We start from the raw sequence: 23,825 nt of genomic DNA on the forward strand, positions 1-23,825 counted from the left end.
GGGGGGAGGACGCTTGTGTTTTCAGAGCAGTCTGGAGTGGATGGTGCTGAATCAAGGAATCTTCCGTGATGGCTCTCTCTCTCTCTCTCTCCTGAGTCCCTGATGCTTCTGTGTTTAAACCCCCCTGTTAGTGCGAACAGGGTTCCTCTCACCTCTTTCTCGGTGGCTTGAAGGCGCAGGATCTTGCGTAATGTTCATGTACACTTAGAGAATCCCATTGCTCGGATCCGTTACCGCTATAGAGACCAGGTTAATCTCTCAACGCTGGGATATTTTTTATAGCTTCACCGAGCGTGCCTCTGTGCGTTCAGCAAATGGTCAGTGTTAGCTTATACTGAGGATGGCTCTGTGTACATTTACATCTGGGATTTGGTATCATACTTAGGTTTTGTACTAATGTTTTTTTAAAAAAAGATGTATTTATTGCTTCGAACGGATGCCTCTATTTTTAAAAAATGGTACGTGTTTACATTTGATTTGATAAATAATGCATATGTTATATCTTATTTTTTACTGCAATTTCTGTTGCCGGATTGATTCGCATTCTGCAGTTCGAAAACTGGAGGCCTACTTCCTTTTCAATTAGAAGGGCGTCTTTAAACAGCGACGATGTATTTGTCGAAACAGATGCAAGCATCGAATGCTATGGTGAAAAGACGGTAACATGTATTGCTGGCCATTTTTTTTACCATAGTTATTTTTAATGAAATTGAACTGTTTTTATTTCGTGGATTACGTAAACAATTTCTGATGGTGCGTTTGCACGTTGCTAAATGATACATTCATCGATAAGGACAAACCAGCCTTGAGGCAGAATAGGATTATTCCAGTTAGGTCGTTGTTCACTGCTTTCATTTCCTCGACGTGGTCATTATTTTTCATCGGGAGCTATGGTTTTATTTGAGGGAAAAGGGGAGGGGGAGGGGGAAATTTAAAAAAAAAGTGTAATGGCAGGAGCTTTAATCATCAGAATATATTCATGGTGTTGTCGCCTTTAACTTGCAATGAGTCTAATTAGCTGTACTGTTTCCCTTCCGGCCCATTGCCAGCAAATCAGATCGGCTTAACTTGTCAAAAATAGTCATCCTTAGAAATATGACACACACACACGGTCACGTGTATTTTTTATTGTTTCTCTCTTTTCGTGTGTGAATAGCATATAATTTGTTCTTTTCTCTACATCTACAAAGCGTGTGCTGTTTGATATAATGTGCGATGGGAATCATCCAAGATGATTGATAGGGGGATGCTTTGTTAAGAGAGCCAGGCTGCTAACGGGAGAGACACCATCTGGACGCAAACCTTTTTTATAATTCTACTGCCAAAAAGTGAAATTCAAGCAATAGCAAAAGCGGAAATGGTTTATTATTGCAGTCCAATTTTTTTTGTATTCCCCAAATTATTTGCATTTTAAGCAGAGTAAAATTCTCCACATCAACAAATGACTTATTCAGTGTCTATAAGAGTCAGCGATAATGGTTAAATTGCATGCTGTAAATTCCCCCTTTGAGCATTTTTTTGTTGCAGACCATGTAGATCACATGGTGTCGAAATCGTCAACATGCAAGTTGTGGTTGGCAGCATTCAAAACAGCAAAACCTCGAAAGAGTGCTAAAAGTCTGGTGGCAGGAGTGAGATTGGGAGGCCACGGTGTATTAGCTATGGGAGGATTGCATTGCTCAATGAGACACTCCGACTGGATCCTACCACCGTCCCCCCCCCGTCCCCCCCCAATTAGATGTAGGGAGCAGCTGGCATTCCAGGTTATAATAAATCCCCATCCCAATTAGAAGGATGTAGAGATCCGCTTGCTGTAGTCTTTAAACTTGATACCAGTTTCCGATAGCTGAGAAAACCCCAAAGAATCCATCAAAAGGTAAATAATGATTTCATTAAACCAGAAAAGATCATCCCCCACCCCAAGGCAAGAAGGGGCATAAAGTATTTTATTTTCCGGTTGACACAACAAACTGATTTCATTTTGCCTGGAAGTCATGCATTACATCAATAATATGATTATATTTAATACTGCTCACAGCATATCAGATGCTTCCAGTCAAAAGAAAAGTTTAAAGTGTAATATTAATGTCACAAGTAGTCTTACATTAACACTGTAATGAAGGTACTGTGAAAATCCCCCCAGTCGTCACACTCCGGTGCCTGTGTGGGTACACTGAAGGAGAATTTAACATAGCTGATACACTAACTAGCACATCTTTCAGACTGTGGGAGGAAACCGTTGCACCTGGAGGAACAGTAGCATAGTGGTTAGCACTGCTGCTTCACAGCCCCAGCAACCCGGGTTCAATTCCCGGCTTGGGTCACTGTCTGTGTGGAGTTTGCACATTCTCCTCGTGTCTGCGTGGGTTTCCTCCAGATGCTCCGGTTTCCTCCCACAATCCGAAGATGTGTGGGTTAGGTTGATTGGCCATGCTAAAAATTGCCCCTTAGAGTCATGAGATGCATAGGTTAGAGGGATTAGTGGGTAAATATATAGGGGTAGGGCCTGGGTGGGTTTGTGGTCAGTGTAGACTTGATGGGCTGAATGGCCTCCTTCTGCACTGTAGGGTTTCTATGATGTCTATGATTTCTAAACCCACACAGACATGGGGAGAACATGCAAATTCCACACAGACAGTTACTCAAGGCGGGAATCAAACCCGGGTCCTTGGCCCTGTGAGGCAGCAATGCTAGCCACTGTGCCACAGTGTCAGTACAAGGTTTAGTCACATTGGGTGTTGAGCCACGCAGCACTCTTTTACTAATAAGACCATAAGACATAGGAGCAGAATTAGGCCACTCGACCCATCGAGTCTGCTCTGTCTGTGTCTGTTGCAGGGCTTGCTTATCACTGACTCTTATAGATATGAATAAGTTGTTTAGTGATTTGGAGAATTTTACTTAAAATGCAAATAATTTGGGGGATACAAAAAAGAATTGGACTGTAATAATAAACCATTTTGTTTTTGCAGTTGCTTGAATTTCACTTTTTGGCAAGAGAATTATAAAGAAAATTTGCGTCCAGATGGTGTCTCTCCCGTTAGCAGTCTGGCTCTCTTTCTAACAATAATTGCTGACAGATTAGATAATTGTTCAAAAAACAATGTTTTTATTTGCTTGTTTACTTCCAAGTATTTTCTTTACTAGAATGCACCTAGTAGAAGTCCTCAAATTAAATAAAATACACTTAAGTGTAGTTACAGGGGAGATCTCCAAACAAATTAGAAAAATTAAGGGTTGCAAAAAGAGGGAATGAGGGGGTAGTTAAGGAAAGAAACTGGCTGAATAAACATACCATTCGGGACCCATGTATTCTCTATTGGTGATTGGTAGCTTCTGCAACCTGTGGGAGTGAGTTTCATTAAATTGTGTTGAGTAACAGTGTGATGTGACATGCAAGTTCATGCCAACAATTCCACAAATTGAGTAAATCTCAGTCATGCCATCATGGTGAGGGGCAAGCAGCTGGTGACAGGAAAAAAACAAAAAACAGTTGCCCCAACTCACTCTCCAGTTCTGCAGCTAACCAGTCATGATCTCTAATTGACTAAACCAATTCCTCTTCCTGCCATCTCAACAGGACCTGATGTCCAGTGCTGGGGTACAAGATTGGAAGAGGGAAAGAGTGGAACATATTGCTGCATTTTTAAAGTTATTTTCTCAGTAATGTAAATCATGAATCCATCTTATAAACAGGTACACTGCAATGCAATCATGGTAAATCCTAAAATTAAATAATTGACAAAATAGTCAAGTAATGCAATATTTTTAATAGAACAAAGTTAATCCTAGCAGTATCAAATATGTTAGTTGGTTCAAAAATTAGTGCATAATTAAAAGATCTATTACCTCTTTGTGGTTTACACAGGCTGAAGGTATTGTAAAATGCAATGATCTAACCCTTCAGTGTAATATGGTTTCTATTTGTCAAACATTGGGTTAAATCCTTTCCTTGAATGTTAGGCTTATTCTATCATTAACATAAAACAGAGCCCTTTAGAAAATTTAACAGGGAAGATTCACCATGTTTGATTCTTGTTGCTACTGACTTGTTACATAAGTTTTATAATTATTAAATATTCTTTTGTGCAACCATTTTCAACATTGTGATATTATCATGGCCAGCTTTGGCAACAATTGCTGTGGTGTAATGCTATCTCAAAGAAAAGACAGACAGAAGGAAGATATTAATAAACTTGCAGAATGGACAAGTAATTGGGAAATCAACTTCAATATAGATCATCATGAGGTGATACACTTGGAAGGGAAGAATAAAGAGGCCACATATTCTTTGAAAGCAAGTCTCTAAATGGGGGAGAGTGGCAGATGGATTTGAAGGAAGAGATACATACTTCATTCACAGGTTAACATGGTCACACAAAAAAGGCAAGAGACCGGATTTCAGTTCCAGACTGATAGAATTGAAAAGTAGAGAAGTTATGTCAAACTCGTATAAACCCTTGGTTAGACCGCACTTGGCATATTGTCAGCAGCTCTGATCTCTATATTATATTTCAAAAATGACACACTAGAAAAAGAACAAGAAAGATTTTCTGAAATAATAGCAGAACAGACTGGCTATACCAACAGGAAGGATCGAACAGGCCAAATCCCTTTTTTTCCTAAAACAAAAAGCCAAAAGTGGTCTTTAAAATTATGAAGGAGTTTGGTACAGTAGATAGACATTGGGACTATGTTTTCACATAAGGAAAGACCAGAACTAAGGAGCATAAATATAAGATAGTCATAGAAAAAATCAGTGGAGAATTCAGGATGAACTGCTTTACACAGAATATAGATATATTAGAAGGGGAAGTCACACAAGTGTTTGAGATGCAAAGAAACATGATATGTTGATGGGGTTGCAGAAGGCTGATGTGGAGCATAAATAATCTGATAGGCTGAATGGCCTGTTTCTATCCTGTAAATACTTTATAATATTATACATGGCAAACAGACAGCATAATTACATTGTTTGCAGCTATGTTTGATAAGAACACGGTAATAAGTAACAGCTCATAATAGTAATAGCAAGAAAATATCTTAAAATTTTTTTTTATATAGTGAAATTTACATTTACAAGATCTTAATTTAAAATTTAGAATAAAAAAGTTGGAAATACTCAGCAGGTCTGACAGCATCTGTGGAGAGAGAGAAAGAAAACAAATATTTAAGGTTGATGAACTTTCATTAGAATGTTCTGCTGAGTATTCCAGGCTTTTTCTTTGTTTTTATTTCAGATTTCCAGCATCTGTAGTGCTTTGCTGTAATATTCAGAATAGTGTTTTTGGTAATATGGCAAAAGAAAATGTAACTAAAAATAAACTGACATTTTCTATTATCCTAAATTTTGATTAGTTAAATGTTTTTGCTCAGAAGAGTCTTTGTATCTCTGTTTCCAATGAAAGTTGATCAGAATTACATCAGCTTTTGTTTCTCAGGGTGCCTGCTCTTGCTGAGTATGATTCCATGAATACCAACAGCAATTCTTAGTGGGAATGCTTGAAGTATAAGGCTGAACAGCACTTGTGTTGTACTGTAGCTGGGTTGTCTATGAATTGAAAGAAGAATCCCAGTTTTGAATAGGGTCAAGACAGTTGCTACTGTGAAAACGTCCTACAGGCAGTGCAGTTTTGTCACCTCAAAATCCCAAGAGATGTGTTTGTGAAATGAAAAGTAAAATTCCCATAATGGCTAGGACTCACATCTGCAGATACTTTTGCATAAATTTCTGCAGTCTTCATCTGTTTTCCAGTTGGACAAATAGCCAACAAATCATTGATTATAATGACTTAACTGATTAAGGTCACAAGAGGAAAATCCAATTAATTCATCATGTTCTGCAATATATCGAAAATATGGTGCATGCATTCCTAAAGCGTGCATGTTCGCAACAAGGCAGATTTGGTAAACTATAGCATCATGTTTATATTTTAGCTAATAAGCATCAACAAAACAAATAGCTTATTCAAATTTGTATAGTACTTAAAACCTTTACCAGATGCTGATGCCGAAATGCTGACCCATTTATTCTGTATGACACAGGTTATATATAGTTCATGGGTCAAAGGGTATGGTTTACTCACCTCCAGCTTGGCCTTACACTTCCAACTGAATGCAAAATTACAATCTGTGCCTTAGCCTGTTATATAATTATTTTGGTTTTGCTTATTTGCTCTCAATATGGTTGTCAATTTAACAAAGAATTGATTATTGCTGTCATCATACGATCAAAAGACTATGGCTTTCTTTCTATTGCACACTTGGCCTTGAAAGTTTCAAATTGGCCATCTTTATAGAGTTTTGTTATATGAGCTCCTGAGAAACCTGAACAATTCAGATAACAGAACATTTGATTTTCTATCCTTGGTCCAAGTTAAGCTACTTCTGTATACAAGATCAAAGGTTTGTCCTAAATTTTGGCAACAATAGCATGAAGCAAATGATATTTAGCAGAGGAAAAGCAAACTGGTGACATGCCTTAGCTCCTGGGATTCAAAGACTTTTAGCAGCAGTAGTTCTCTGCATTGTTATGACAATTTTCATTTGTACATTTAGCCATTGAACACATTTTCCATCACCATAACTAGCCATTTACAGTGCTCAAGTACAGTGGAGAGAGAAAAACTGGACCGGAAGGATTATACACGAGGAAGCATGCCTGATTCTCCATCCAAATTAATGGACAAGAAATTGTACAGGCTTCCTTACAATGTGTGATCTTCCCTGCCCACATTTCCTCTATACGCTGCACACAGGTCTGATAAGTCAAAGCACAAGGATGGGAAAATCTGCACCATAATTTCCCTAGAACTCATTTAGCTGGCTTACTCTGGAGGCTGGAAGATGCAAATTAAAGAAGTGACTGTCGGTTTTATAATTGTTCAGGCTTCACTTTCATCCATGTATCTTGGCTTACTATTTTATAGTTAAACCTTTTATAATTACATAGATCCTGCTTTCTTATTTTCTTGTTTGCTTCATACAGATCTTTTATAACAGGTGGTATGGGATCAGTTTTGGATAAATGAACTAACTCAGCCATGTAACTCCACTGAAGGCTATCCAACTTATGAAAATGTCTGTGAGGAATTCCACTTTGCAAAGAGGACTGGTATTCCTGTTCTGTTAGCACATCCATCTCAGCTTTAGATGGTAGTTTATGAGTACCATCTAAAGATGCCAAAACAAACAAGACCTGGCTGTGGGACAAAGGAAAAGGACAAACCGCCTTGCATAAACCAATAAAAGACAAAGTTGGAAAGGTTGTGTGAATAACATGTTTGTAAAGTGGGGTAACTCTGTGATCTGTGATCTTTAAGCCCACTTCTTTTCCGAGAAAAGGAAAAGAATAGTTGTAACCAGTGCAGAACATGAATACATCTGCAGGATATTCCATTCCATCATTACAAATCACTCCAGTCTCTGAAAATCCGTTCACACCTTTGACTTGCAGGAAATTTGGAGGCAGCTGTGAGGATATCGGCACATTATTGTGTATCAAGACAACTTGGTTTGCCACCGAACATAATTCCAATGCTATATCAGTTCCAGATGGACCAGCACCAAGCAGAACCACATTCTTTCCAGTGAAAGGCTCGGCAAATCTGTACTCATGACTGTGCATTTTCTGTCCTTTGAAATGTTCAATTTCAGGCAAGTGAGGGACAAAAGGATCAGAATAGTGGCTGAAATACAAATTAACGCATATTGAGAACTTGGTTATTGTAACATTTTACAAGCCATCTAAATATAACAAAACATTTCAAAGATTTACAAAAGCTTGTTCACCAAGTGTTAGAACTTCCTGCTTGCTATGTTTAATTGATTTAACAGTTGTACATTTGATTTACAAATTTCTCATTTATTACAGTTTTCTTATTAAAGGATCCATGGCACAGATTTCATGGTCAGCGGTAAAGAAACAACATTCACTATTCTTCATGCTTACAATTGTCCACAGAGTTTTTGTGGGCTTTTGATCAGCAAGTTATGGCAATTAGAGATCCTTCACAGTACAACATCCTCTACAGTGAATCTGTGGCGTGTGTGATAAAGCAGCAACAGCATCTTCATGGAGACATGCAGTGCCTCAACCATGAAGTATGAATGAGATAGTTCATTTAATGTAAAATCATGTACAGAGAGCAAAATAACAAAAGGAAAGAAAGATGGGATTAAGATGGAAACTGGTAAAATATTTTTAAAACATCTTCTACAATAAATTCTGAGGAAATGGCATTCCAGACATGCAAAATTAAATGTTCTGGGCCAGAATTGTTTGGCAATAATTAAGATTAACACATCATTCAAATGTTCACTTACCCCTGAATGAACACGCCCTAACTTTTACTGCCCTTATTTTGTGGTTAATCAATGGGTAAATACCACATCTTCATGTCTTTCATGTGTTTTGCTGCTGAATCTATTGGCAAGGTACAATGTAACAAAGCTTGGGGAGAAGCAAGCAAAATAAGACAGCATTGGTAATTTCTGTGTTAAGCAGCATATGAACGAACTCCAGAAGTTGCTGTCTACATTATTTGATAATGACGTCAAGTACTAATAACCTCACCGTTACTCCTACCATAAAATATGGAAAACTATAGATGGGAAGGCACACTGTACTCCTGTTTTATGAATAAATGATTAAATGTATTCAGAGATAGTAAAGTTAATCCCATTTACAGTAGAGTCTGTATGTAGCCCCATTCAGCTTCTTTCAACTGTGATAAATGTTTTCAATTAGATTGATAGACACTACAATGCTTCACATCAGATAGCATTTAGACCTCGACCCATCCTCTGAGCCAAAGGTGGTTGTGAGAAAATGGGTTGTCAAAATTAGGTGAAAAATAGATGTGGAGAAACAAATGACGTTAAATTTATTTCAGATACCTTGGAGATATAAAAAAAGCATTTCTCATTGTTAAAATTTAACACTGCAGACTCACCCATTGCAAACAATAACAGAATCAAATCTCTCTGTAGTACGGCAATGACTGTTCAAATTCAAGCATGTTACTTCCCATGAGTTCTGAGCATCTCCAGTAGTTCCATAAACAGGATTCAATGCTTCAACATATGTACAAAACTGTGAAAAGATTTGCCAACTATTCACAAGTTTTTCAGAGCTGCAAATACATTTTGCAAAACACCACACCCCCCCACTCTCCCCAGTTACTCCTTCCAGCCTTACTTACTGTAACCAAGCAATGGGCTAAAGATTTGGATAGGCAAGTGGCGGGAGTGGATGGCAGTCAGAAGGTTATAACATGGGGTGTAAAAGGGAGAAATTCAATGGTGAGTAAAGGGCTATTTCAATAATCCTGACAAAATATGGCCATCAGGATTGCTACACAAGCCCACAATCTGCACCAGTGGTATAATGAACTTCCCTCTCATTTGACTCTGCAAGGCCAGTTCATGAATGTTATTTAAACATGTTTCCTGTGCAACATGATCCTTGGGAAAGGAACATGGTCAATAGTGACCTCCTACCAACATCCTGGCCATTGACCAGAAAATTAATTGGATTAGCCACATAAATACTGTGGCTACAAGAGGTCAGTGATTAAAAATCCTGCTGTGAGTAACTCAAATCCCAACTCCTGAAAACCTATCTACAATCAACAAGGTACAAGTCAGGAGTGTGATGGAATACTTTTGTTTGAAAGAGTGCAGCTCCAACAACATTCGAGAAGCTCAATTCCATCAAGGACAAGGCAGCCGACTTGACCAGCAGCCAATCCACAAACCCTCACTGAATTTCCAAATCCCGTCGTGCCCGACTTTCCTCCCTCGGGCCTAGTGGAACAGAAGCAATGAAGCACACCCCAGCCACATCGGTGTTAAGTACAGAGAGGAAAGACACACTCCCTTTTTATGGCGCTAACTGCTATAAAGCAGTTATAAAGGGAGAGGGTAGATTTGAAAGGTAAGTGGGGTTCAGACATCATACGGAGGACTGAGTCAAATCTGGCAGGGTCGGAATTGGAGGGTCCAGAGCAGGAACAGGGGCCTGAGTCAGAAGTAGGGAGACCCTGGGTGTGCAATCAAAATGGGGGGGGGTGGGGGGGGAATGCTGAGATCCAGTGGGAGGGAGTCAAAACTGGGGTAAAAGGGGTGATGAGACTAGGAGTGGGTGTGGGTCGGTCTGGAGGAGGATGCCAGAGTTGGACCTGGAGGAGGTGTCGGACATGGAGTGAGGGTCAGATCAGGAAAGTGATGGGGGGTGGGGGGCAGGGAGAGTTGGACTGTGAGGAAGTCAGATCAGGAGGGGTGGTTGAACCAGGAGAGAGGGAGGGAAGTGTCTCACTGGGAAAAATGGATGGAGGTGGCCAGGCTAGAAGGGGGCCAGACTGGGAGGACAGTGGGCGATTGGAGTCAGACTTGGACTGCGAGTTGTCGTTGTATGGGGTGACCCATACAGGATTCAACCTGGGTGTTAAAAATAGTTACTTTGAAGCTCAAAGTGCTTTTTTTCCTTTTCTAACTCTTTCAGAATAGCTATCAGGGTAAAACTTGGTTCCTGTTCCATCTCTATTGGATGACAAGTTTCAAACTTTACAAAAGCAACATTGCAAAATTTAGTACCTTTATGTGGGGTTGAATTTCAAAATGATCAGTGTATTGTTCCAGGTATGATTTCACATCACTGTGATGAATGAAAGAAGGTAGTTGAGGGTCAAATGGGAAATCCGGGAAGGGCATGACCTCTTTTGGAAGGTTAGTCCTAAAGATAAGATGAGAGACAAAAACAAAATCATAGTGTTAAATTTCTGCAGTGTCACTCAACAAATGAAAGTTGTTTCTTTCACATAATAAGCAGTTATTATAGATGGCAAGTTCAGACTTTGTGCTGCCAGTGGATGATCTTGCCCATGAGGGAGTTAAGCAGTTATTATAGATGGCAAGTTCAGACTTTGTGCTGCTGGTGGATGATGTTGCCCATGAGGGACAAGCATCGATAATTTTGTGCATGATTTTCAACCATTTAAATTAATGGCCAGAGAAGGCACAAACAGTGCTGATCTGAGAATGTTGGCACATATTTCTAGTGCTGGTACTCCTCTGCAGGAGCATGAAGTTGAAAATTACCCCTCCTTGTTCATATTTAACTTTAGAATCCTCTTGAATAAAGTTTAATTTACCATTGTCTGATTACAAACTGAATCCTGGTAGTAGACAAGTTTTGATTATGAGTTAAAATAAAAGTTTGAGGTAATTGGCAAAAGAACCAGTGGCACTATAAGATAAAAACAGGTCATTATGATCCAGGATGCACTGCACTGGTAACAGATTCAATAATAATTTAAAAAATGAACATGACAAATACTTGAACTGAAAAGAAATTGTAATGCTTTGGAGAAAGTATGAGAGTGAAAATACCTCAATAGCTCTTTTAAAAGAGCCAGCGCAATTATAATGAGTCAAATGGCCTCCTTTTGTACCTTATCTTTCTAAACTTATACAATTACTCTAGTACTATCTGAAAAGATAAGTTAATATTTAATGTGGTCATCACAGAAATGTTAATTTTAATTCTCCTTTCAGATATTAATAGATTGACTCTCTCTCATTTTCGTTTTTCAGTCGTGACATGCAGAATTTCCAGAACTTTCCTTTCTGCCTTGTATTTTTATCTGGATAACAGCCTGTGCCTGTAGATTCCATCATTATTGCATTGTTTTTTGAAGAACTGTAGTAAAACAGATACTAACGTTATTCATGACTTTGAATTTTATTTACAATGTTCGCTGTTATTTTGTGAATCCCAAGTGTTGATTTCTTTATGATTTCTTGATTTTCAGAAGGCGTTTGACAAGGTGCCTCACAAGAGGTTATTGCAGAAGGTCAGGGGACATGGAGTTGGGGGTAGGGTGTTAGCGTGGATAGAGGATTGGTTGTCAAATAGGAGGCAGAGAGTGGGGGTCAATGGGTGCTATTCGGATTGGCGGATGGTGACTAGTGGAGTGCCCCAGGGGTCGGTGCTGGGGCCTCAGCTATTTACCATTTATATAGATGATCTGGAGGAGGGAACCGAGTGTAGGGTGTCGAAATTTGCTGACGACACCAAGATTGGTGGAACGGCAAATTGTGCGGAGGGTGTGGAGAGTCTACAGAAGGATCTAGATAGGCTGGGCGAATGGGCCAGGAAATGGCAAATGGAATTTAATGTTGGCAAGTGTGAGGTGGTCCACTTTGGTAGGAATAATGGTAGGAAGGATTATTACTTACGTGGCGAAAAACTGCAGCAGGCGACGGTGCAGAGGGACCTTGGGGTCCTTGTGCATGAGTCGCAAAAACCCAGCTTGCAGGTGCAGCAGGTGGTCAGGAAGGCGAATGGGATGCTGGCCTTCATAGCGAGGGGGATTGAATATAAAAGTAGGGAGGTCTTGCTGCGGCTGTATAGGGCATTGGTGAGGCCGCAGCTGGAGTACTGTATGCAATTTTGGGCGCCGTACTTACGCAAGGATATTTTGGCCTTGGAGGGAGTGCAGAGGAGGTTTACTAGGCTGATGCCGGAGTTGAGGGGGTTGAGCTATGAGGAGAGGCTGAATAAATTAGGCTTGTACTCGTTAGAGTTTAGAAGAATGAGGGGAGATCTCATTGAGACGTATAAGATGATGAATGGGATGGATAGGATAGAGGTGGAGAGACTCTTCCCGCTCAGAAAGGATAGTAGGACTAGGGGGCACAGCCTCAAGATAAAGGGGGGACGGTTTAGAACGGAGTTGAGGAGGAACTTCTTCACTCAAAGGGTGGTGAATCTCTGGAATTCTCTGCCCGTTGAAGTGGTGGAGGCTACCTCGCTAAATATTTTTAAGACGCGGGTTGATGGGTTTTTGATAAGAAAGGGGATTAAGGGTTATGGGGAGAAGGCGGGAATGTGGAACTGAGCCACGACAGATCAGCCATGATCTTATTGAATGGCGGGGCAGGCTCGAAGGGCTAGATGGCCTACTCCTGCTCCTATTTCTTATGTTCTTATGTTCTAATGTAAAGACAGTTATGGGGCAGAAAATGCTCAAAAGCTGAACTTGTTACTCTTCCACATCTGTTGTTTTCCCCATTTCAAGTTCTGGCACCTATATACCTACTAGGTAAGGCAGCAACGATACAGATTTAAAAACTATCCAAAAATGCTAAGATCAATTGGAGATTGACGAGTTAGTTAGCAATAAAATAAATTGTATTTCTATAGTGCTCTTCATGTCATTAAATGAAGGAAATTGAATATACATTCAATTGCAGTTATTGTTTTGTTCATAAGCACACTTTTTTCATAATTTTGAAAAAGCAATGAGATAGATGATCAATCTTTCAGTAATATTGGTAGAGGAATGAGCATTGGTCTGAACATCAAAGAACTCATTTTACTTTTCAAGTACCATTAGATGTCGATACAAAGCAAAATACTGCCGATAGAAATCTGAAATAAAATCAAGAAACTGCTGGAAGTACTCAGCAGGTCAGGCAGCATCTGCGGAGATAAACATAGTTAACATTACAGGTTGACAATCCTGCACTAGAATAAACAAAAGATAGATATGTATGAGTTTTTAAGCCAGTAGAAGGAAGCAAGGGGGCAAGAAGAACAAAAGGGAATGTTTGTGATAGGGTGGAAGGTGGGAGAGATTAATGAAAAGATCTCATGATGCACAAGCCAAAGGGATTGAATACAGATATAGTAAAGGAACAAAGGTTGAACGGCTATACAGCAGCCATCTAAATGCAACATGAGCGATTAAAAAAAAAAGCAAAAAAAAACACACACAGAACAAGATGGAATATGTTACACATGCATCAGCCGTGGAATGGCAGTACTGCAGATCATTTTTTTTTGTTGTTTTCAAGTTCTGCTTATGCACCAACCGAAGAATGGCGACACATGAGCAGTTTGTGGATTTTTACATCTTTACATCCAGAATTTTTTTACTTATTTCTTCAGATAGGAATCCAGCCCTGCATCTATGCAGAAGGCAAACAACAAGAAAAAAGTGAAATGGTGTGAAAAGAAGGTCAGATAACTTGGAACAGGTGCACCATCCCAGAGAAGGTGTCTGTAGTAAATCTGGAAGCCAACTGGAAAGGAACAATGTTTTATTCTTAAATCAAAAGTTAAAGCACAACCTTGTGGTGCGTATACATGAATCCCCTTCGGGACCACAGAACACCAGACCCACTCAGGGTTTGCCTTATCAAAGGCTCAGAAGAGGAGTTCCACCTGGGTAGACAATTGCCCATTACCACAGGAACTCATATTCCACAGTCAGATCAATTAAGGATTCCCCATGTAGGTTCTGCGGGTTCGCACATGGAAGGTGTCTTCTGGTTTAAAAACTCTTATCAGGCATATGTCCATCATGGTCCCCTTTTTGGGCCTCTTGTTTTTCCTTGATTTCCTCACTCAGTTTTGGGAAAGTGAGGCTAAGCTTGGTCCGAAGGCATCTGCCAATCATGCATCCTGATGGAGCTAGCACCCGTTATCATGTGTGGTGTTGTCCTGTTTTAAAAAGAAACCATGCCAACTTTATATCTAAGGAGGCCTTAAGTTTGTATTTTCATACCATTTTTAACCACCTGGATTGCTTGCTCAGCCAGGCCATTTGAGGATGGGCGATAGGGTGCCAAGCGGACATGCCTTACTCCATTTGTGGCCACAGAAGTTTTGAACTCTGCAGTGGTAAATGAGGTCCCATTGTGTGTTACGAGGACTTCCAGTATCCCTTGTGTGTTTGGACTGCCTAAGCCTATGATGTTAAGAGAAGTTGTAGAGTCCATCCTGTGTGCATCAATTCACTTGGAGTGGACATCAATCAACATTAGGAACACAAAGTCCATAAATGGCTCAGCTAAGGCTGCATACATTTGTACCCAGGATCTCCCTGGCCATTTTCATGTAGTGAGGCTAGTGGTGGGGACTTCCGGGTGTATAGTAAGTTTCTGTATATTTTAACCAGCCTCTCTGTGTCTCCATCTATACAAGACTACCAAATTGCTTCTAGCTAGCATTTTCACTTTGCAGATCCCTGGATAGCCATTATGTAACACGTGGAGAATTGGTCACCAGGCTGGACATTGGATTATCACCCTGGCTTCCCATAGAACGATACAATCCTCAAATGCTCAGCTCTGGGTATTTTGCCATATATGGTTTTAAGTCCTGAGTAGGATACTCCTGTAGTCCTCCATTTAATATGATGCGATGTAATTCTGCCAAGGTGAAATCTTTCCGGGTCCACGCTTGAATTTGTTGGCTCGTACTGGTACAGTGTCCATAACATTTAGTTTCAAGATGACTTTGTCCATCTTTGGCGATGAAGGTAGGCAGCTCAGAGTATCTGCGTTGGCAATCTGTGTCCCTAGACAATTTCGAAGCTGTACTACTAAGTGCTTAACAATAGTGCCAAAGACTATATTTGTCCCGCTGGTAAGGGGGGAATTGTTTTATGTTCTGAAAAAAGACCCAGCAGAGATTTATGTTCTGTTACTCTGGTAAAATGCTGATCATAAATATATTGATGAAATTTCTTTACAGCAAATACCATTGTCAAATCCTCTTTCTCAGTTTACGCAGACCTCTTTTTGTATCTGCTAAGGTCCATAATGCATATGCAATTGGGCACTACATCCCAGTGACCCAATGGTGCAACAGCACGATTCCCATTCCAAAGGGAGAGGCGTTACATGTTATGACAAGTAGTCTTCATGGATCATAGTGGATTAATACAGTATTTGGTGTTTGACTCTCAGAAAAGCATCTTCCTGTGGCTTTGCCACAACCTCTGCTGATTTTTTTCTTAGCAGCTTGTGGAGGTGTACCAACAAAGTCACCAGACTCGGAATAAATTTTCCATAGTAGTCAATGAGGCCCAGAAACGATTTTAACTCTATCATGTTTCTTGCGGTCGGAGCCTTGTTTATGGCTTTAACCTTCTCTCAGTGGGGTGTAGCCCATCTTTATCCACCCTGTACCCGAGATACGTTATTTTGGGTACCTGAAAGAAGCACTTTTCCCTTTCTAGTCAGACATCAGCTTCGGATCACACCGCAAAACTTCCTCCAAGCTTTTGTGATGTTCCTTAACAGTGGCTCCTGTAATTCAAATGTCATCCAAGTAAACTGCCACTCTGGATAATCCTTGCAGTATGTTTTCCATTGCCCTTTGGAAAACGGCGCAAGCTGAAGGTACCCAAAAGGAAATGAGTGTATTCATTTAATCCTTTGTGTGTGTGTTTACAGTCATATATTTTCTAGATGATGCTTCCAATTCCAATTGGAGGTAGACATGGCTCATATCCAATTTTGTAAAGAAATGGCCCTCAGCCAATTTTACATATAGGTCCTCTATTCATGGCATTGGGTACCTGTCTAATCGATTTATAGTCACCACAAAGAGTGATCGAGTTTCCTAGTTCTAAGACCAAAATTGCCAATGTAACCCACTCAGAGAATTGCATGAGTCATATAATACCCAGTTCTTCTAACCATTTCAGCTCAGTTTCAACTTTCTCACGCAGAGCATAGGGGACCGGTCTTGCTATTAATTATTTAGGTTGGGCCTTTGAGTCTATGTAGATCCTTGCATTGGCCCCTTTTATCTTTTGATGCCTACTTGGAATACCTCAGGGTAGTTCCCTATTACTTTGTATAGGTTGCCAGTACCCATCTTGAAGATTTACTGCCAGTCCAGGTGAATTTTTGTAGTCAGTCCTTTCCCAAGGAACTGGGTCCTGGGCCTTGTACTACTATTAAATAGAGGGAGAAGACTGTCTGTTGCCCATATGTGACTGGGGTTATAGAAACATAGAAAATAGAAGCAGGAGTAGACCATTCAGCCCTTTGAACAAGCTCCACCATTCACTTTGATCATGGCTGATCATCAAATTCAATATCCTGATCCTGCCTTCCCCCCCATATCCCTTCAGCCCCGAAAGCTATATCAAATTTCTTCTTGAAATCACGTAACGGTTTGGCCTTAACTACTTTCTGTGGTAGCGAATTCCACAAAATTACCACTCAGTGAAGAAATTTCTCCTCACCTCAGTCCTGAAGATTTACCACTTATCCTTAAACTATGACCTCTAGTTCTGGACTCCCCCACCATCGGAACCATGCTTTCTGAGTCTACCCTGTCTAATGCTGTTAGAATTTTGTAAGTTTCTGTGAGATTCCCTCTCACTCTTCTTAACTCATAGAATCACTACAGTGCAGAAGGGGAGGCCATTTGGCCCATCAAGCCTGCACCAACAACAATCCCACCCTGTCCCCATAACCCCATGTATTTACCCTGCTAATCCCCCTGATACTAAGGGGTAATTTACAATTTACATCTTTGGACTGTAAGAAGAAATCAGAACACCTAAAGGAAACCCACACAGACATGGGCGAACATTATAGTGGTCCCGATTATGCATAATGATTTCCTGGTATACATTACTAATTTTGCCTTAGTTTCTCATAGGCTAAGCGATAAGATGCCCAGTCATAGTCGCTTGAAGACACGTTCCCCTGTGATGGATATTGCTGCAGCTGTGTCTACATCCATGTTTAATGAGTGGCTATTTATTTGGAGTTGCATCTGGATTGGGCCACTTTTTGTAGTGATGCAATTTAATTGACTTTTCTGACAAGTGCTGTTTTGAGGTGGTTTCACTCTTCATTCTTGGCATACACACTCAGTTTGTTTTTAAATCTTCCTGCTACAGTCTTATCGGGTCTGTCAAACAGTAAGGTTACCCAAGACATTCCTTGTACCCCATTGCCAGTATAACTCAGAAACCCAACTGGAAAGAAACAATATCTTATTAAGAACATAAGAACATAAGAAATAGGAGCAGGAGTAGGCCATCTAGCCCTTCGAGCCTGCCCAAAAATAAACCACAACTCTACAATTGCATATATGGTCCCGTCCGGGACCTTTTTAGGAACCTGTCTTATCTGGGGTTCAGATTGAGTTCCACCTGGGTGGGCAATCGCCTATTACCATGGGAGTTTGTGTTCCAGGAGTCCCACAAGGAGATCACTTAAGGATTCCCCATCTAAATCCTGAGGGTTATCAGTGTCCAAAGAGCAGGAAACAGGATGGGGACAGGGAGCAGATCCCAAATCAAAAGAAGCTCCAAAACCTGAGAGTGGGACAGAAAGAGGTCCCCAGAAGACAGTCTAGTTAAGGAACAAGAGCATGACTCTGAAGCAGGTCCTTTTTAAGTGTAGTTAAAATTAAAGAATAGAGAAAAATGCTCTGAATTAAAGAGAGGAAGCTGTGGGGAGCAAACTTAGAGCAAAGTGGACTTGAGAGAAGCCTGAAGTTTTGAGAGGGCAGCAAAAGGTTGGTGACTCCATGCTGCAGGCTGTTAACAGTAAATAGTAATTCCCTTTGAGGCAGTGGTGTACTGTTTGGCACTGCCAAGCATCTGAATGTATACACAAAAGGTGAAGCTTGAATGCGTGTGGAGATCCAGGGAGAGCTACATCGAAAGGTGAAGTTAGAACTCTGGGAGATATCCAAGATATCAAAGTGAAAGCATTGTTTGGGAGAGAATTCCTTGATAAGTTCTTTGAATGTGGAGACTGAAATGATTGTGAGAAAAACAGTGTTTTGGTGAGACTTGTTGGCTCACAGTGTAACATGCACCCGGGGGTGATGATAAGAAATTCTTTGAACCTGCTTTGGTGGCATCATTTGTCTGGAGATGTGATGTGTCTGATCACAGTTCATTTATTAGCTTACATGTACTACATAGTTACCTTGAATATTAGAGGTCAAGATTGATATTGATATTGCTGTACCTTTATGAATTTGTATGTATCTGTAAAGGTATAGCTGGCATGAAGGAGTGATGTGATTTCACTCATTTAGTGGTGTTTGTATTGAAATCTTTCCAACCATTTTGTCTAACATGTAGTGTAATGTAGTTCATTTTTCCTGTTTAATAACATTCTATTGCTTGCATTAGAAGTACAGGAGCAGACTCCTGTGAATGTGTGCAGCAAGTGCCCTCCATGGTTTCTAAAAACAAGTTAGGCTCTATCAAGCCAGGTTTCACTCCAGGAGCAATATCAGCTGGGATTGTAACAGGTTCAAGAACGCTGTGTATTTTGCATTTATGGGACAGGCAGGCACCAAGCTTCTTTAGTTTTTTTTTCAAACAGTCCTTACACTTGGGTCATTCAAACACACTGAAATCAGTCACACAAAATGCAATATTTGAAGCCTGAAGTAAAAGTTACTGTATTCATGTCTGATACAGTTTATTTTTGGAACGATAGCTGGTGTCCACTTATGCACAGCTAGGATTCCTCATCCACCAGAGGCTACTGCTGAGTCACAGTTTGCCTTTCGAATGGACAGCTTATATAACAGCAAGTTAAAAAGTGAACTACTCAGCAATGTCTACGTGCAAGTCTGCCCTGATCCTTACTAGCATAAGTTTTTTGAAAGAAGTTTTAATGTAAAGTTCTAATCTTTCCAAAGCTGCTTTATCCAACATCTACCCCACCCCCACTTGGCTTCCCAATAACTGTTCCTATTAATTTCACTAAGGGAATATCATTACTCCACCCACCACCCCTTTAAGTTTTGTTTAAAAATAAAATCTAGGACAGCCTGTTAGCTGTAACATTGCAGTTACAACTGGCATCAAATTCCAATCCAGGCATGACTGATATTCAAGTTTGGGCTTACATAGGTTATACTGCACATAAACAGGCCTTTTGCCTGAACAGTCCATGACAATTTTTATGCTTTATTTGACTACTAAATGTACCACCATTACCATCTATTCCCTTTTTGCTGATATGCTTGACTAGTTTCCCCTTAAATGCATCTATATAAATTGCTTCAACCACTAGTAGAGTTCCAGATTCTCACTACTGTTTGGGTTAAAAAGTTTCTTCTGAATTCCCTAATATATTTCTTATAAAAAGATGACTTTTCAGGTGCCAACACGTCATTTATGGAAGGAAAGAAAATCTGAAACTAGAAATACCTTTGTGCATGATTTGGATAACCTCTTTGGAACTGATCAGTTGCACTATGGTGATTGCAAACTTCACTATTTCACTCAATTGTTTGAGGACGACAGTGTGAAACTAAACAGGTGTGGGAAAATACCATTCACCAAGTACAGAATTAGTAAAACAAGATATTAAACTCATGCAGCAAATGCTACAAAACCCTCTTTGCACTACAAGTGAGAACAGTATTCTGCAAACTATTGAATAATTTTGCAGTCCAACTTAGAAAACTGATTTACAAAGCAGTAAAAGTCGACATCAAGTCACAAAATTACCAGCTTTGGGATAGTCAATCTACCACCCTGAGAAATCTATAATTATAACGAACCAGAATTAGATAGTTTTGTCTAGAGAGAATATGTGTCCTTTCTAATGGCATAAATTCTAAACAAATCTTTTTTTCGTACTGCAAAGGGCTAGAATATCCTTTTCCTCCTTCAGGTACCATGTCCTCAAATGACATTGGCAACCATGGACTTCCATTTGGTTGGTCCACTATTATGAGTAGCAAAGTACAGTTGGTTGTTTGCCATCTCCTTCTGTAATATGGCTGACCAGGAAACTCTCCCAACCTTTTGTCTTGTCCGTCTTGAGGTGTATTGGAAGGATTTACAGGTTGTTAATTAACTTATTTGGCCATATTTTGAACGCACTTTCAACAGCCATCAAGTCCTGAAGTGAGAACCCAGAGGTTCTGGCCAGAGGTAGGAACACTACCACTGCAGCACAAGACCTCCATGGATTGAAACGTACGGGTGAAATATGAACACTAATATTAATCAAGAAGTGAGCCGAGCAGGCAGCAACACAGAGAAAAAGTTAGTACTTTTAAAAACACACTTACTATAATTTCTATTAATTACTAGATTGTAAAATTTGGATATCTTGAAATTCAAGTAGTTCAATCAAAATGATATTCAAGGTAAATGGCTTAATGTCAGTTCTTGACTGCTTATACTAAACAGATATTAGAATTCTTAAGTAGAAAGACTCGTATAAAATTCATACTTAAGAGGAATTCTCTTTGCAATTTCTGACTAATCAACTGAAGGCTACTGCTTAAATTTTCTCTGTTTAGCAGATACTGATTTCATTACACTCGGAGGGCATTCCATTTGGTTAGATGCAAATTTAGATTTATCAGGTTTTATTCTCCCCAGTTTCCTCTCCTAACTTAGCGGAGACGCATTTCCATGGCTGCCAGCCTGCCTTTGATTACAAGGGGTGAACCAAGACAGTTTTGGCATACTAATCAACAGCAGGTTACAAACTGTACAACATTCAACATTCAAATGTACATTTTCCTGAAATTATCAGCAGCAGGAATCCTGGATGATTTCCCTCTACCTGTCACCACCTTACTTTTAAAATTTTAAGTACCTTTACTCCATCTATTGAAATTGGCTAATGCAGTACAGGCATGTGACTAAACCTCCTGTGGATTGGGAAAATAAAATTGGCAGAGGTGGCCATGTGGAAGAACTCATAGTATATTCAGGACAGTTTCCTAGGACAATACATTGTAGATCCAAACAGAGATGAGCTTATTTTGGATTTGGTAAATGTAATGAGGCAGGTTTAAATAAACAGAGTATAGGATAACCTTGGAAGCAGTGATCATAACATGGTAACATTTAGCATTCGGTTTAAAAGTGAGAAACTCCAATCAGAAACAGTTGTGCTATGCTTAAATAAGGGTAAATAATACACTTATAGAGGAAAAGGGCGGAATTGGCTGGGACAGGAGTTTAGCAGGAAAGACAGTTGATCAGCAATATCCAACCAAACCTTAGAAATCCAGAATGCAAGTATGTAACCCAGCTGAAATGATGCTTATTTATTTTTGCCCTTTTTTCTGGTTGAATTTTAGTTCTAACAGATTTTTCCAATATTGTACTGTTATGGATAGATAAATTTCAAATCAATATATAAAGATTTGTTATTCTGGATAAGGTAGTGCAAACATGAACTTAAACAGTTCAAGTGCCCCTAAAGATCCCCATATCTACGCAGCCCAAACGGATAAAAACAGACTCTTGCTTTACTGCTCTGCTGATTGACATGACCACCAGATGGTGCACCTACAATGTAGGGAAACAAAACAACCATGCACTTATTGTCACCTGGATTATGCAATCAGACGAAGACATACTCCAGTGAGCATTAGGACGGCGAGAGCACACCTTGATGTACCAACAGCAGGATTTAGATGTGTTCATGAAATGTTATCTAATTGGTATATCAAATTACATTCCCGTTAGCCTGGCATGCGGTGCACCTTACCTTAAGTCCCTGTACATGCTGGAATGTATAGGCAAGCCATTGTCGTCCTTCCCTACTCTGTCCGTGTAAACCCAGGTACCTCCAACACAGTCAGACAACTCATACACCACAGGGGGTGCGAAAGTGTGTGGCCTGGCCAGCAAGTGACGAGCAGCGCAGAGACCGCTCGCCCCGGCTCCTATCACCGCCACCTTTAGCTTGTGGTAGCTCATTGTTAATGACTTTACAAAAATGTGAACTTTAGTCATTTCCTCGGTCCTTTACTCGATTGGCTTGGATTCGCCCAACTCGCTGCCTGTTGCTGGAGATCTTGTAGTTCAGGCTGTGTGGCAGTCTCTCGACCCCTGTAAAATTCTGTCTCATTCTCGGAGAAATAAATGAATAATTTCAGTCCGAAAATTGAGAACGTCTTCCCTTTAACAAACTGACGATGTGTCGGGTTTACTGTGTCTGCTATACTGCTCCATTCCGCTGATTGGTGAATATTCTTTGCGGGCTGCTATCAATCATCAACTATCGGGGGTGTTACCAGAGGAAAAAGGCAAATCATTTCCTTCACTTTTTACGAGCTCTCCTTCGATTTTTCTTAGAATATTTTTCGCAGATTTTACTGCAATATTTTTCATTTACTTCAACCCCAACACCTTCACCGCCCATGTGCAAAATAAGCCTGTGCACCATTAAATGTCTTCTTGGAATCTATGTTTCTCTAGTTTAACGGCGCCGATGTTCTTGAAAGAGTTAATCGTTGCTGGCAGTGGATCGATAGACATTGACAACTTTTTGGCACCGTATAATAATCGCCCCTTTTTCAGATGTTAGTCTAGACGGTGCGTGCTCACAGGCCAGGATGCTGTTGGCACCTTTCAGCAAAGTCGCTAGGTGGCGAACATTAATGGGAATTCGGCTGATTTGCCTTTTCTAGATTACAATTATAGATACAAAAAACCGTTACCCTAGATAAGATCAGCTCACTCACTACCTACAGGTTGAACGTGAAACCTAAGACTTGTTATCACTGGGATATGTAGACCAGTGTTGTCCAATAGAATCACCTTTCGATTGGCCACAGACATTTGGCCAACTGATTTTTATTTTTACAGCCACACAATACTAAATTGACTTGCAGTGGTGGGTATGTGTGTAAGTGTCACTCGCTAGATCGCTATTTAGCATCAGTCGCCGACTAAGCAAGAATGAAACAAACTGCTGCAGAAACATAGAAAATAGAAGCAGGAGTAGGCCATTCGACCCTTCGAACCTGCTCCATCATTCATTTTGATCGTGGCTGATCATCAAGTTCAATGTCTTGATCCTGCCTTCCCCCTATATCCCTTTACCCCGAAGAGCTATATTTAATTTCTTCTTGAAATCACACAACGGTTTGATCTCAAGTACTTTCTACGGTAGCGAATTCCACAGATTCACCACTCACTGAGTGAAGAAATTTCTCCTCAATTCAGTATTAAAGATTTACCCTTTATCCTTAAACTATGACCCCTAGTTCTGGACTTTCC

The 23,825-nt window shown here is 40.1% G+C and overlaps 1 protein-coding gene and 1 long non-coding RNA gene across 4 annotated transcripts; one reads left to right on the plus strand and one right to left on the minus strand.

Moving 5' to 3' along the window:
• Positions 1-226: 226 nt before the first annotated feature.
• LOC145341880 (uncharacterized) lies at positions 227-7,074 on the plus strand. Of its 3 annotated transcripts, XR_013886458.1 has the most exons (4): positions 227-317; positions 552-659; positions 3,581-3,696; positions 6,989-7,069. It is a non-coding gene; the product is annotated as an uncharacterized LOC145341880 (long non-coding RNA). The 3 variants fall into 3 exon arrangements; XR_013886459.1 differs by lacking the exon at positions 3,581-3,696 and having other exon boundaries at positions 552-666; positions 6,989-7,074; XR_013886457.1 differs by lacking the exon at positions 3,581-3,696 and having other exon boundaries at positions 6,989-7,070.
• LOC145341879 (uncharacterized) lies at positions 3,751-22,764 on the minus strand. The gene is made up of 4 exons (XM_080186893.1): positions 22,309-22,764; positions 10,597-10,735; positions 8,955-9,094; positions 3,751-7,688 (listed from the first exon to the last, which is right to left on the minus strand). The coding sequence occupies exons 1-4, from the start codon at positions 22,554-22,556 to the stop codon at positions 6,875-6,877; spliced, it is 1,341 nt and encodes a 446-aa protein (XP_080043019.1). The 5' UTR covers positions 22,557-22,764; the 3' UTR covers positions 3,751-6,874.
• Positions 22,765-23,825: the final 1,061 nt, after the last annotated feature.

Source organism: Carcharhinus amblyrhynchos, chromosome 4, assembly GCF_965287045.1.
Source record: "Carcharhinus amblyrhynchos chromosome 4, sCarAmb.v2.hapA, whole genome shotgun sequence".
Classification (NCBI taxonomy): Eukaryota; Metazoa; Chordata; class Chondrichthyes; order Carcharhiniformes; family Carcharhinidae; genus Carcharhinus; species Carcharhinus amblyrhynchos.

What these genes read in the sequence shown, in the direction of transcription:
- LOC145341879 (XM_080186893.1), bottom strand. Translation starts at nt 22,556, where the DNA reads ATGACTAAAGTTCACATTTTTGTAAAGTCATTAACAATGAGCTACCAC. An exon ending in AAATTCAACCCCACATAAAG is followed by an intron (nt 9,095 to 10,596) that starts GTACTAAATTTT and finishes ATCTTTTCACAG; the next exon opens with TTTTGTACATATGTTGAAGC. An exon ending in TCTGTTATTGTTTGCAATGG is followed by an intron (nt 7,689 to 8,954) that starts GTGAGTCTGCAG and finishes TTTGTATTTCAG; the next exon opens with CCACTATTCTGATCCTTTTG.